At 36.8% G+C, this 14,896-nt stretch overlaps 1 protein-coding gene across 2 annotated transcripts; it reads left to right on the top strand.

The window, feature by feature from the left end:
• Nucleotides 1–4,896: 4,896 nt before the first annotated feature.
• LOC103718110 (ERBB-3 BINDING PROTEIN 1) lies at nucleotides 4,897–13,235 on the top strand. Of its 2 annotated transcripts, none has more exons than XM_008806782.4 (10): nucleotides 4,897–5,119; nucleotides 5,200–5,309; nucleotides 5,467–5,551; nucleotides 5,672–5,821; nucleotides 5,909–6,062; nucleotides 11,332–11,547; nucleotides 11,686–11,822; nucleotides 11,932–12,023; nucleotides 12,289–12,471; nucleotides 12,843–13,235. In XM_008806782.4, exons 2-10 carry the CDS (start codon nucleotides 5,219–5,221, stop codon nucleotides 12,923–12,925), a joined length of 1,191 nt encoding a protein of 396 aa, XP_008805004.1. In that variant the 5' UTR covers nucleotides 4,897–5,119; nucleotides 5,200–5,218; the 3' UTR covers nucleotides 12,926–13,235. The 2 variants fall into 2 exon arrangements, with proteins under 2 accessions (XP_008805004.1, XP_088567238.1); XM_088711112.1 differs by having other exon boundaries at nucleotides 4,924–5,119; nucleotides 5,215–5,309.
• Nucleotides 13,236–14,896: the final 1,661 nt, after the last annotated feature.

The raw sequence follows: 14,896 nt of genomic DNA, 5'->3' as shown, positions 1-14,896 counted from the left end.
CTAAATTTTCAAATCTTCTATTTTGGTTGTTCAAGATTAGGGATTGTATGCCTGATAGTATTGTTATATGTGGAAACAAAGGTGCCTTCAAAGCATTTGGTTGTTTTTAATATGAGGCTTTTGGCATCTAGGAAGGTTTTTTTTGTTACCGTAATGCTGCTTCTCTCATCTTCTTCTTTTACCTTATCTTTGTCTTATTCCTATCACTTGTCATCTTAATTCTTGAACCAGACATAGCCTTTCTGCAGCTTAAAGCTGTTCTTGAAATTGACCCCCATCTCATCTCTCCTCTCTGTGTTCCTTCTTGACCGATGGGCGAGGCAACTTCGGAAGGCTTGCTGTTCTGCAGACAACCAGTGTACAACCATTGTTGGATGGAGAGGTCACTCGAGTAGACAAAGTGGGGGATCTTTCGGTCTCATCCATTCAAGAATTCCACCGCATCGCTGAGCCTTAGGTCTTCTTCTTCCTCCTTAGCATCTTTTTCTCTTTCTTTCTTTTCTTTTCTTCTTCATTTTTTGTTCCCCAGATTGGGCAAGCGGCACCTGTTTTAGTTTTATATGAAGAGGGCTGTGATGATTCCTAGGCAAGGGTCTTGCTGCATTGCGAAGTAGAAATGGCTAAGGCAATCTTGGAAGTTCTGCTGCTACCATTCTACAGGCAACTTATGCAGCCGCTTAGGCTTGTAGTTTCAGAGACTTGAATGCTAACTCAATGCTGGATTAAGTGGTGAATCTGAGCCTCTTTCTCCCCTTCTTTGCTTTGAAATTCCTTTTTGTTTCCCTTCAAAGATTCAGCTTTTTCATGGTTTCTCTAATGTCTTTACTATAATTAATTTCTTCAGATTATTTGTTCTTTGTCTCCCCCACAAGTCATATAATTTGGAGACCTTTGGAAGATTGGGGTGGGGATCTTGCATTGATGGTTGCTCAGGTTGTGAGAACCCAAATTTCAAATCTTCTATTTTGGTTGTTCAAGATTGGGGATCGTATGCTGGGATAAGGGTTTATTACATTTTTAAAGGTTTTGAATCTACTCCCTTGTGGCCACATATTTTCAATTTTTTTCACTCATCTTTTCTGGTTCTTTTTTTTAACTTCAATAGCAAAGGTTTTGCTCCTGTAGAGATTCCTCTTTCCTCCCCTACTGTCTATTCTCTTCCTTCATTTTTATGACCAATGATGACATATAAGACAACTGGAAAAATATCTAACGCTATCTTTTAGATGTATGTTGCTGTACAGTCCTGTTCCGTTAGCAGATTTCTCAGGCACTGCCCTTCTAATGCCACTAGCTGAGGAGCTGATCAGGCTTTGTGACAATTTTAAGTTGCTTCTTTTTTTATTGTGAGGCTCGATTGGTTTTGGAAATGGCAAGGCAAGACTGTACTGCTGGATACCGATTGTAGCCATTTATTTTGAACATTTTATTTAGCTGGACTTTTCTCTTTTCATGCATGATCTGATAAAATGTTTAAACTCCACCAAAATAAAAAGGTCAAAGTGAACTGCCTTCTTTTCTCTCTTAACATTTGAGGCATTAAATCCATCATATATGGAATAACCCAAGAGGAACAGATCATGTAACAAGGAGTATATGCTTAGTTTATTTAAGAATATCTCTACAATTAACTGATTAAGTAAATTTTTTCAATGATAGCTTTCTTACTTTTCTTAGTCACTATCAATTATCTATTATTGTTTTGTCAAGCAGTTGATATGTACGATATATTATATCCCAATGCAGGTATATGATTATTAGATATATAATGCTCATAATAGATATATTATAACAGGTATATTCTGTTGCAACTTTTGACATAATAATTATGAAAGCATTACGTTCAAGCACCAAATATAACTTAATTATGGACTTGGATTTATTTTGCAGAGCCAAGCTAATTATATGCCGAGCATTCAAACAATGGAATTAGCGAAGCCAGTTTGGTTAACTTACTTTGTGATCTTTACTATAATGACAAGGTAAAGCGGTAAGCATTTTATCATGTTGTATGGGCCTCTCTGGGTCAACACTTTTTCAAGTTTTATACATGTGAAGGTATTCTAATCTTGAATTTATTGCTTTGATAGAAAATATTTGGTTTTTTCTTAAGCTAATTTATTTCTTAAGTTTTTCTTTGGTTCTTCATTTTTTTATAATCTTGAATTTAAGCTAATAAACTCTGGTGAAATTTGTCCAGATCCTTGCTCCCTTGCACTTATTAAATGTTTTTCATCATTTTTCAAAAAAAAAGGTCTCTTTAAGTGATTTCGTCTTAGGCCCCAAATGCATGGGCACTGCATTACTCTCATCATTTAAAATGGATTTATGCTAAGTGCAAGAACTAGGAATGTGCCGCTAACTATGTAGAAGTCTCTACAATGATGCAGCGTCAGCAATAAATTATTTCCATCCTCACGTAATTCTCACGATCAGAAGTAAATATAGAATGAGAAAAAGACCTATACACTATGCCATGTGTCAGCTGCAAAAACAATAGCATCTTCAGCAAACACATTGAGCCCTTGCACCACCTGGGGAGGAAGATTCTCTGGATAAATCTCATAGAGCACACTGCAGAATCACAACGTACAATACAAGAGAGATTATGTACAAGAGTATAAAAAGAAAACTTCCTAAGATTGAATTATTGAAACCACACAAGAACAGAACATAGTTAGAATAGCATTTCATTCAGCTATCAAACATTAAATAGACCACCTAGAGCGGATCATCTTTCATCCTTCAACTTCCTTGGATCTCAACTATATCATTTACCAACGAGTATTGCCGCAGATCACACGTCCACACCCCACTCAGCCAATTATCAACTCCAGCTTTGTCTCTACTAATAGGTCATGCTGTCACGCCCTAAATTTGGAATATGATGTGTTGGTGCTACTGTACGGTATCGCCCGCAATAACACAAAGCTTATAAAAAAACACCGTATGAAATTTTATCTCATAAAATACAATAATAAAAATGGTCCAAAGTTTTTTCATTATTAAATAAAAATGTAATTTTTCATAATTTAAAGTCCATAATTTATACATAAATCATTTACAATCATGATTCTAAATTTTTAAAAAAATATGGAGACAGTCATATCAAACATAATCTATATCTTCATTTTTGAAGTTGATCGGTACATCAACAACAGTAAGGCTTGTCTTAAGGTTACTTGCTTCTGGTTGCCTAAAGATCATTAGCAAATCTGCTGCACTTTTCAAAATCATTTAAAAAGATAAATTAATTTGCATTGAATTATTTAAAAATTTAAATGCAAAATAAAAAGCTCTATGGGATCGAAATGGACTTGATCTGACGTTGTATCTTGACCGGAGAAAAGAGGCAGAAAAGGCCGGCCCAAGCGGTCGCCACGACACTGGTCTCGGATCCTGTTACGGATCCACCCGGTAGGTACACAGAGAAAAATAAGATCCTCAAGTGAGACGTACAGGCGGCTAGATGGAGAGAGATTCAACCAGGATGGGATCTCTCCAATTTGTTTCTTTTTTTTCCCCCTCCTTCTCTCTCTCTCTCTCTCTCCTTACTTTTTTTTTTTCTTCGGCAAAATAGGGGAGCACCCTCACTAGAATGGGGGAAGAGGGGGAAGGGCACGATGGCCCAGTAGGGTTGGGCACAGCGAGGGCGCCGGTTGCAGGAGCCCGACGGTGGGGAAACGGCCACCAATGGAGGTGGCAGTGCTGGCAAAGAGAAGAACAACAGAGAGGAGCATGTGGGAGGAGGTCGGGGCTATTGCCTTACTCCAACGATGCACTCCAACCATGAATCAGACAGAGATGGGCCACGACGAGCTCGAAGCAGAGAAAGGAAGATGCACGGAGAAAGATAAAGATGGAAGAATAGGAGAAGAGAGAGGAAGATGGAGGAGAAGGTCGTGTGGCCATGGCAACCGATAAAGGAGAAGAAACTGGGGGGAGGAGGCCACCTGATCAATCTAGTTTTCTCGCAATCGACAACGAGAAATCTCGTTGGAAAAGAAGAACGCGCGCGGAATCAACGATTCCAGTCTTCTCTTCCCTCTCTCACATGCGATTTCCTGCCAGTCTGTCGACCTTCGACACAGCCTGCTTTCCACACTCGGAAGCCTGGGTAGACATGGCTCACTGCGTTGAGTCAACTGGGTTCTTCACATATGATGAGGACGTAATATTGATCAGATAGTAGTTAACTAGCCCTCTCAAGATATCCTAACTAAATGTTGTCATTTGTTATGTTTATTCCAGAGCTTTGTAGTCTTCTTATTATTCTTTTTGATCCAGCATGGTGTCCGTCAAAGCATTGCCAAGTTTTGTTATTTATAACTTTTATAATTGATGAAGTTAGAAGCTTCCAAGTTTCTCCATTTTTTTAGCATGACAAGCATTTTTGTTTTGTGATTTCCTTGAAAATTCCAACATAAGATAGTTAATTTAGTAAAACCAGCAAATTTGTGATACTTGTCTATAAGATTATGATATTTCAATACCAATTTGTATTTGAAGGTGTGCTTCGTTGAGCTAATCATTTAGGAGAATGATCATAATTAATCGTCACCCTCACTCACCTGTTTGTGCAATAGTTACGACAACACTGCAGTACTAGTTTACTATGTATTTCTAATAAATTTGTCAATTATAAAAGTGGAGTTTAACTTTGTATTTGTTTCTCTACCTCTTTAGAGTATTTATCTCTTGATTCTAATGGTAATGCTTATGCAAGACTAGTGTAAATTGCCGATGTACCAAAAAAATAAAAAAAAAACCTACTATATTTTTGGGTAATCCCTTTATGGAAAACGTGCTCAAGGCTTAGGAAAAATTTAAAAAGAAAAAGGAAATTTCATCACAAAATGCATTTGCCCGATGTAGCACGTGCATTGCACGTGCGCAGACCTATAAATTAGGATGAACGGTGGGTGATGCCCTAAAAGCGCTCTCCATCGCTTACGGCGCCACCTCCCCCCGACCGGGTTTCGTAAAGCCCTAATCCTCTCTCTCTCACCCCTGATAGCCCCTTGACGTAACCTCAGACCTTGAGGGGGCGGTTTGGTTTCTCTCCTCTTTCTCACCAAACCCTAATTTAGAAAATAAATTTGTCCATTCGATTTCTCCGGTAATGATCTGTTCTTTATCTTCCGCTGATTCTCCTCTGTATCAAGAATTTTTATTTTTTGTCGATTTTTGAAATTTTAGGGGTTTTGGGTTTAGAGAGATGTCGGACGACGAAGCGAAGGAGGAGGAGCTCGATCTCACGTCCAGTGACGTTGTCACCAAGTACAAGAGCGCGGCAGAGATCGTCAACAGTAAGGATCTCATATCGTTCCCTCTTTGCTTCCCGTTCGATTCGTGATCGATACCCTAGTATTCTCTTTTTTATTTTTATTTTTAGTTTCGGATGATTATTGGGGTCTTTGTTATCTAAAGTTTTACGAAAATTATGATTTTTTGGTGTGGAAACAGAGGCTCTCCAGCTGGTTCTGTCCGAGTGCAAGCCCAAGGCGAAGATCGTAGATATTTGTGAGAAAGGCGATGCCTTTATCCGAGAGTAATTCTCTATTATCTACTGGTTATTTTTTTCTAAAACATCTATTTACTGTCATTTTGTTGTTTACAAAGTAGAGTTGATAAATTTATAAGAAGGTTGGGTTGTCGATGGTGGCATTAGGCAAGCGGGAAACATGTACAAAAATGTGAAGAAGAAGATAGAGAGGGGTGTGGCGTTCCCAACATGCATCTCTGTGAATAACACCGTGTGCCATTTCTCACCCCTGGCAGGAGATGAGACGGTTTTGGAGGAGAATGACATTGTGAAAATGTATGAATTAATCATGATAGTTGTACTTATTTGAACAACTTAATGAGAAGCATATTGAGTCATCTCTGCTTTTTCTTTGTGTTGCAGTGATATTGGATGCCATATAGATGGGTTTATTGCAGTAGTGGCGCACACTCATGTCCTCCAGGAAGGGCCGGTGACGGGAAGGGCTGCAGATGTAATTGCAGCTTCTAACACTGCAGCGGAAGTAGCATTGAGGCTTGTGAGGCCTGGAAAAAAGGTATCCTTTTCTTTTACTGGAATTGGAATGTTTTTTCAGTTTTTTGCTAATGCATATTAAGTTGGAAAAAATTGGATTGTTGTAGCTACATTGAAAGGCACAGAATATTTAGGATGACATCTGTTTTGTATGGATATAAGTTGGTGTAACATGTGTCATGGGTGGGTAGCTGTGTACTGAGCTTAGTCGTAGGAAACTTCTACCTAGGTTCTGTGCTTGCTTCTCTCCAGCAACCTGCTTGCATCTGCTTCTTAAACACCTTCCATTTTTTCTTAAAAAGAAAAAGAAAACCCTGCTTCTCTGGACTTGCACTCGGAACTTTCATGCACCCAATTCCGCTTTAGATAATTTAGATATTATGCAATTATTATAGATCTCAATATGTAATTACATTGTTATGGTGGACACTAGCATTGGCACACAAATGAATGTGATGCTTTGATTGCTGGTTAATGAGGAGGCAAACTTCAGACAAAATCATGGGTCCTCTCTTTCATAGTCGTATACTTAGCATTTATAACTATACTCCTCTTGTTCATTAATTGGCATGCATTATGACTATCTCTCCATAATTTTGAGGCAGTTGTTAAGAAACAAATATAAATAGAAAATGCATTCTCCCATCAGGGTGCTATATGAAAGCCTGCTGATTTCCCTTTCAAGTTATTAGGATATGCTTCTCTGTTATGCCACCTTAAGCTATTTCTTGCTATGTATTTTAGAGAGGAGGTGGCCCTTGATTAATGGAACAACGCTTGACTAACATGCACAAGGGTCTTGTGAAATAGGTTATAGTAGAGTTGATGACTTTTTAGTAGTTGATGTGCATCGAGTTTATGCTCGCATTAGATTTTTGATTTGTGGATGCCTCATTTCTCTTCACTCCAAAAGAACATCACCTTAGAGTAGGGCTGAAATTGTATCGGTTCTAATACTAGTATATCTATATCTATATTTGTTTTGTTTGACGAATATTGATATGGATATAGATGTTAGTCAGGTACAAAAATTCATATCTATATTTGTTTTAAACAGATATGGATATGGATACAGATTAGATATTGAGGGCATGGATATAAATTAGGATATAATTCAAATAATTAAATTTTATGATCATGGAATCGAAAATATTATTAAGTGGATAATATATTAAGTTAATAGCATGTTAATATGATTATTCATTTTCTGTAAAAGTTTATGAGTGCTATATAAAATTAAATAGGGTTGTAAGTAGAATCATCTATTTGGATATGGATCAGATAGTTGTCTGTTCATATTCATATCCATTTTTCTTTGACAGATATGGATATGGATATGTCGGATGCTCAAATTTCTATCCATATCCGGATAGATTTAAATAAGAAAATGGATCCATTATCCGATCCACTTTCACCCCTACCTTGGAGGTAATTTTGATGGAGTCAATGGTATGTATGACTTGATTTGTATAGATTTAATATAAATTTATATCTCCCTGGCAGATGGTGCTGGTTAAACTATATTCCACTGGCCACCCATTCTGGATTTTCAGCACAATGTGGTTTTGGTTGCTGACATATATTTTTCTTTTTGCTAAAATATCGGCTAGCACTGTTTTGATTGTAATGTTCCACCTTGTCCTTTTATCGAAATTAGTCCCTAAATGAGGAATAATTTTTGAAAGCTATGGAGTTACATCCAAGGATGCTTTTGTCATAGTTACTCTGATAGGGCATTCCTTCTATCTTTATTTAATGTGAATATTTATGAATTTTGCTTTGACTTTGTATTGAACTTTTTCCATTCAATGATTCGGAATGTAAATTATTGTTTTGCATTTGTAAAACATTCTTTCACTTAGACTGCATTATGAATGCATACTTTAAATTTTTATTAGACTTTAATTTGGCTTGTTTTTTTTGTGCCTCAAGTTTATTTTTCCTTCTCTTTGGCTATAGATTTTACTCCATTAGTTTCTTAAGGAATGGTTGCTGTTTACCTTTTTTGCTTCTCTTCATGGGATTCAAGCTTTCTTTTTGCTGCTTTCTGTAACTTTTTTTGGTAGTTTGAAAACAAAGTTTCTTGACAATAAAAAAAGAGGAAAAAGGAAAAATCACCAGTACTTGTCAGTGTAAGTTGCAAGGAGCTTGTTTTATCCAGCATCCAATTGTAGCTTGCTTTATAGATTCCCCCCCTGTAGTGTTTCATTGAGTGGAACAAGTATCATTGGATGACGACTTATTATTTGTTGCTATTGTGACATGCATATGGTATGCATGTCATGGTTTCTTTGATTTTCTAAGTATTTTCATATGCTTATCTTTTATTGGTTATTACTAAATAAGAACCATTTGCAAATTGCATTCCAGTGAAAATGACTATCCTCTGTCAAGGGTTGCAACGAGTATTATTTGGCTTATGATATTAAATTTGAGTTTTATTCATTTTGCTTCCGGTTTCTGATATTTTGTCCTTGGAGGTAGTAAAATTTCTTGACATTTTGTGACATGGTTATGAATGTTCAATCATTCCATAGATATCCTAAAGTCACAATGGTCTGCATGCTACATGACACATTCTCCTTTCCCTTTAATGCTTAAATTGTACACCTCCAACGGTGTTGACAACCATAATTAATGTGATAATAGAGGATTGCTGTACCGTCCCGAACTGTCCAATTCGAAATAAGGGCTTTGTCCAACACCCCTTGCAGACGAGTGGACGACGAGAGGAGGGCTTTTGAGCCTCCTCTCTCACCCACTCCTAGCATCTTTCATGCTCCGCCTCCCTCTCCCTTTCTCTTCCTCCTTCCCTCCCCCCTCTCTCTCTCTGTTCACCCCAAGCTTGTGTTTCAAATGAAGCAGGGGCTCCACTCAGCGGCCCGAGCAAAGGAGAGGAGGGCTTCCAAGCCCCCTTTCTCCCTCTCCCAGCATCTGTCTCCCCCTTCCTCCCTCTCCCCTCTCTCTCCTTCACCCTCTCCGACATTCCTTCATCTGTACATGCCAAAACAGAACGGTACAATATCATACCGTACTGGTGGCCTATCGGCATGGGTCTTGGTCCTATGGACCTTGGCGATAATAGTATAAAATCCAACCTATGTTTCAGGTGTTTCGGCAGAAGAAACTAATCTAGACATGTTCAATTGGAAGCACATGTTTTCTCTCTTTGATTCATTACTTATGGTAGTGAACCCCACATTTTGTTTGTTTGTGTTTATGGCATCTTGAAAATTTTAGTGCTAATAATTTTCATTAATGTGCTTGAACCTTGCATTTTGTTTGTTTGTGATTATAGCGGCATGAAAATTTTAGTTGATATCTCCAGCTTCTATTTTTAATTATTTATATTACACCAAGCACTCCATATTTTGTTACTACTGTAATTTTATCTTCTAGAAGCAATTTGTATGACCCACTGAAGCATGAGGTGTCTGTTAGTTTTGTTTTTGCGGACTTCATGTGGAATGGTCATCATTTGCCATGCAACCCTCATTCTGTTTGACTCCATAATTTAGATGCCCACTATACCCATGCAATATCCTATGAGTGGTGCATGACAATTAGCATTAGTGAATAGGCAGTTTGGTAATTTTGTGCATCTTTTAACTTTCGTGGTGATATTTTTTTCCCTGTTTGCCTTTGTTGTTGCCAGAGTTCAACTATTCCACATGGTTCTTTGTTTCTAGACTTGAAGCACTAATTTCAATTGAACATAGAAACAAAGATCTAAAAATTTTTCTTACTAAATGTTGATTATTTAAGATGATGGTTTTCATAATATTAAGATGCACAAGGTTCAAGTAAGTATAGAAACATACGCCTATGGCTCTTTAGTTCCATCAAGGATTTAAGTTCCGGATTCTATGTGATGTACTGCACCGATATACTTCCCGTACTTGTACTGTACAAACACATGGTAATTCATTTATTTTGTTGTGCTGGCACCATGAAATGTATTCTGTCAGTATGTATCATACCATATCCACAATATTTTCTTTGAGCTATTATCCATGTTATTAAATGAGGCTTGATAGCGACAGATTTATTATGATTTCAGTCTGTTTCTAAAAAATTAGGCAACTTTATCAAGACGGACCATTTACTTATTGGTTTCCTCTTTTCGCAGTTGCCTACATCTTCATTGGCTACTTGTATACGTGGAAAAGAATTTGCTTTTCCATTTGTTTTTGAAATTCCAAACATCATTCTGTAGCCAACATTTAATTTAACACAATTCAATCACAGTTGTTAAGTCTAACTCCTGATAGTTTTATATTTGGCATCGATTTTATGATTTGTAGATTGCATCCTATTTCTAAATCTATGTAGACCCTATCAGTTCTTTGTAATTTTTTAACCTTGATTACCATGAAATGTATATTGTTGCTATGTATCATAGCATATCTGTAAGGTACTGGTGTGGGTACTGATGCCAGTACTTTGATCCTCTGGTTCCATGGTATCTTTTTCTAGCTATTATCCATGTTAGTAAATGAGGCTTGATAGCAACTGATTTATTGCAATTTCAAGCCGATTCTATAAAATGAGGCAACTTTATCAAGACAGACCATTCTTTAGTTGGTTTCCTCTTTTCGCGGTTGCCTACATCATCATTGGCTACTTGCATATGTGGATGGAATTTGCTTTTACATTTGTCTTTGAAATTCTATATATCATTCTGTAGCCAACATTTAATATAATACTGCGCGATCACAGTTGTTCAGCCTAACTCCTGATGTATGGTTTATGTATTTGGCATTGATTTTTTATGATTTGTAGATTGCATCCTATTTCTAAATCTATATTAGACCCTATGAATCTGTAATTTTCAACCTTGGTTTCTGCTAAATAAGATTCTACCAAACCATAACCAGTACAGCTGTAGAGACTGTTTATTAGTAATTTGCACAAAAAAAACAGGTGCCTTGGCAACTTAACCCTGATTTTTTGTGTTATCAACTTACTTTTTCTGGTCTTCTGGAGATGGTCTACTACCCTATTTCTAAGTTTTTTTTTTGTATCATCTGTTCTTGTTTGTTTTCTTTAAACTCAATACTGCTTGTACAGTTGGGCACTTGAATGGAACACTAAAACAGCATATCGGGACTTGTGATTTTTTTTTAATATTGTTGTTCTAATGTTGTTTGTCCAATTTTCTATGAATATGAGCACTTATCCTAAACAGATATTTAAATCTTTTTCTCCACTTTCTTGCAGATCTTCTTGTTCTCATGCAATCCTTCCACTAGCCTACTAATTCATTTGTTCCATGATTATTCTCGTGACAGAATAAGGATGTCACAGAAGCTATTCAGAAGGTAGCCGCTACCTATGATTGCAAAATTGTTGAAGGGGTTCTTAGTCATCAGCTAAAACAGTTCGTGATTGATGGTAACAAAGTCGTGCTTAGTGTAAGCAACTCTGAGGCTAGAGTTGATGAAGCAGAATTTGAGGAAAACGAAGTATATGCAGTCGATATAGTCACCAGCACAGGTGAAGGCAAGGTAAGAAGTTCTTCCAACCTGACTCATTGAAGTTCCAGAAATCTAATTGAATTCTACAGTAATTCTCTCCTGTGTTTGTACCATCCTCTGGTTATTATCCAAATCATGGATGCAGCTGATAATGCCCTCACTTTGCAGCCTAAACTCTTAGACGAGAAGCAAACCACTATCTATAAGAGAGCTGTGGACAAAAACTATCACCTGAAAATGAAGTCATCAAGATTCATCTTTAGTGAAATAAACCAGAAATTTCCAATCATGCCATTTACTGCAAGGTACATTATATCATCCATTCATTATGTTAAACTTAACCTGGGTTCTATTTATCATAATTCCTTTTTCCTTGTTTTTGTGGGTTGGGGGTTGTTTGGGTGCATTTATCAGGGCTTTGGAAGAGAAACGAGCTCGGCTTGGTCTAGTAGAATGTGTAAATCATGAGCTTTTGCAACCATACCCTGTTTTGCATGAGAAGCCCGGTGAGAAACTATTTGCTCAAGAAATGTTGCATCTGTGCATAATTTTTTCATTGTTTTCCATTTTCTGTTGCAGTAAGCAAATGTACTGGATTTACTGAATAATGAAACAAAATTTTTAACTTTAGCTACTCCGAGTGTCCTGTAAACTACTACTATTTGTTATCTGGGTTAACACCTATGGCATATTGCAAATACCTGCAGAACATTACCTGCTTGCAGATCGTCTCCATCCAGTGGGTTGACCAATTACCTTGCTGTATTTCAGGCGATCTTGTTGCTCACATTAAGTTCACTGTGTTGCTAATGCCAAATGGGTCGGACAGGATTACCTCCCATCCATTGCAACAGTTGCAGCCTACAAAAACCATTGATAATGATCCTGAAATTAAGGCATGGCTATCTTTGGGAACAAAGACAAAAAAGAAGGGTGGAGGAAAGAAGAAGAAAGGTATTCCAAGTGCATATTATCCTTTTGACCATGCATGGTCCTCACAAGTTTCTCTGTATTGCTATGCAAACAGTTGATTTAGAATTCCAGGAATAATTTAGCAGTTACAGTGTATGGCCTTTATTGCTCTATGCCATCTCACTAAAAGTTATGCAGACGCCAAATAGATGGAGTTATGGATTTTCTGTAGTGACATATGATAAACTAGACAAGTTGAATATTTAACCTATTCAGCCAACCCAGGGAAAATTCTGTGCCTCACCTGTCTTCAGTGTTGTCCCTGGCGGGAACTTCAATTTAATGAAGAACATGGAGAAGCACAGCGGTGCCAACTGCCGACTTGTCTTCACTGTTTTTGTGTCACTTTGCAGGGAAGAAAGGCGGAGCTCGGGATGACACAGCCGAAACTGAACCAATGGATGCAACATCAAATGGTGCCCCTGCTCAAGATTGAGAAGTTTTGGTGCTCTTTTTGCATTTGTTGCTGGTGGCCCCTGAGCATGTTGAGATTTTCATGCAATTTTTGTTTAGCAAAGCATGAACGCACAGAAATCTTATGAGGAAAATCTTTATAGCTTTTGCAAGGTGATATTAGGGCAAATTAATTCGTTAAGTTGCTAAAGCTTTGGGCATTTGGATGTATTAGGATGGAAGAGATGGATATTGAAATATAAGATGTATCTGATGATCCATCCATGCAAGGATGCTTGGAGGAATTTATGTGGATTTGGTTTTTGGAAATGCATTTTTTTTTATACATTCAACCTAGAGTATCTTGTGTGTGAAATGCGGGGTAATCCAAAAAAAACTAAGTCGGCATGAAAGAGAATTAAATCAATTCGCATGAGACAATGGGATTGATGAGGAGAGTGATTTTTATTGGCCACTATTTTTCTGAAGCTTTCTAATCTCCTTTACAACTCCGTTGAGCTTGTTCTATCTGATGTATTTTCTAACCTTGGAGCCGTTAATCCATTAATGTGTTGAATATGATATTTAGTTTTATTTAAATTTTATTTTCCATCAAAAAAAGTTTTCTTTTAATTGGTTGGTAGATAATTGAAGTTCACTTTTGGAGGGAGTAGGGTGGTTAAATAAATTCGAAGCCTCCTAAGTAGTATATATTCGCAAGCAATTAGTAAAAGAATTGTTTATGAATATGAAAGTTGATTTTATCTGTCAAAAGTAAGAAAAAAATCTCATGCGCAATCATTCATTCTTTTTCTACTCTCTATTTTGAATTTTAGAGTAATTCTAAGAAAAAATTATAATATTATTAATTATTGGAGACGAAGAGAGGAATTTGAGTTTGTTTGATAATACCTGTGTGGTGTAGTGGTACATCAAGAATTACATCAAGTTTTTTTGGGATCAACCAAAGAACAAATGGAAGAAGAATCCCAAGTAATTTTTGTTTTTATGGGATCTTGGCATTTAGAAATATAAAATATGAACGATTTGAATCTATGTTGACTGTTTTGATACCTGAATATTTTCATGTAATCTGTCATCAATATTAGTGTAACTATTGTATATAAAATACACAGAACTTTGAAATTCATGAAAATATCTGTTAGAGGAACATGTAACTATGTTTGCAAATTAATGACATACTCCAACTGATGCATGCATGTTTCTAGTTTTATGGGATGCTTGATTTTCGGCTTTTAGTCCACCTGCATGATAATGGTCTTTTATCATTGCGATATAAAATGGACTTTTATTCCAGTGTATAAGACTTGGTAACTGGTAAGGTATCCTTCATATGAAAGAAGGGCAACTAGACATATTTGTTTGTCTGTGCCTTTCATGGGAGCAGAACAAAATTTTGAGAATTGTCCTATAAACTAGTTCTTCGGGTATGGGTTATAATTAGCATGATCTGACTAAATCTTGCTAGGCCACTGACACATGCTAACATGCAAACTCTCTCCAATTGCTTGTCCTTGTAGCTCATTAAGTTGGGCCCTTTTTTAATTGTTCTACTTAATCGATTTGCAGGCTAGTGGTTATATACACTCATTAGAGTTGATGTTCTTAAAGTTACAGAGATATGACTTTTAGAGAAATCTCTGATAGAAATTGAAAGGATGCATCAAGGTTTCATTCCCTTCAGGAGAAATCTTGGATATTATTATTGGTGGAGGCTAGAAAAGAGAGGTCTCCGCTGTCTTCTGTCTTGATAAAAATGTTTGCTTTTTGACCAAAACAACTTTTGATATACTAGGAACTGAGGAGTTCATTTTTCAAAGCGGTCAATGTAGAGCTCAATTCTGGATGAGTTAATAAATGCTTTTCTTGTTATTTGGGTCAAACTCAGCAGTAAAATGGGAAATGCCATATTTGTGCGGTGGTATATAAAATTCAAAAAAAAAAAAAGAATTACGTAAAAAGTTTGGTTCATACACTGTATGATTTATTTATT

The sequence above is a fragment of the Phoenix dactylifera genome, chromosome 14 (assembly GCF_051530095.1).
Source record: "Phoenix dactylifera cultivar Ajwa chromosome 14, Ajwa_hap1_PhDact_Kaust_v1.1, whole genome shotgun sequence".
NCBI classification, from domain to species: domain Eukaryota; kingdom Viridiplantae; phylum Streptophyta; class Magnoliopsida; order Arecales; family Arecaceae; genus Phoenix; species Phoenix dactylifera.
This window is presented reverse-complemented; position numbering and strand designations above follow the sequence as displayed.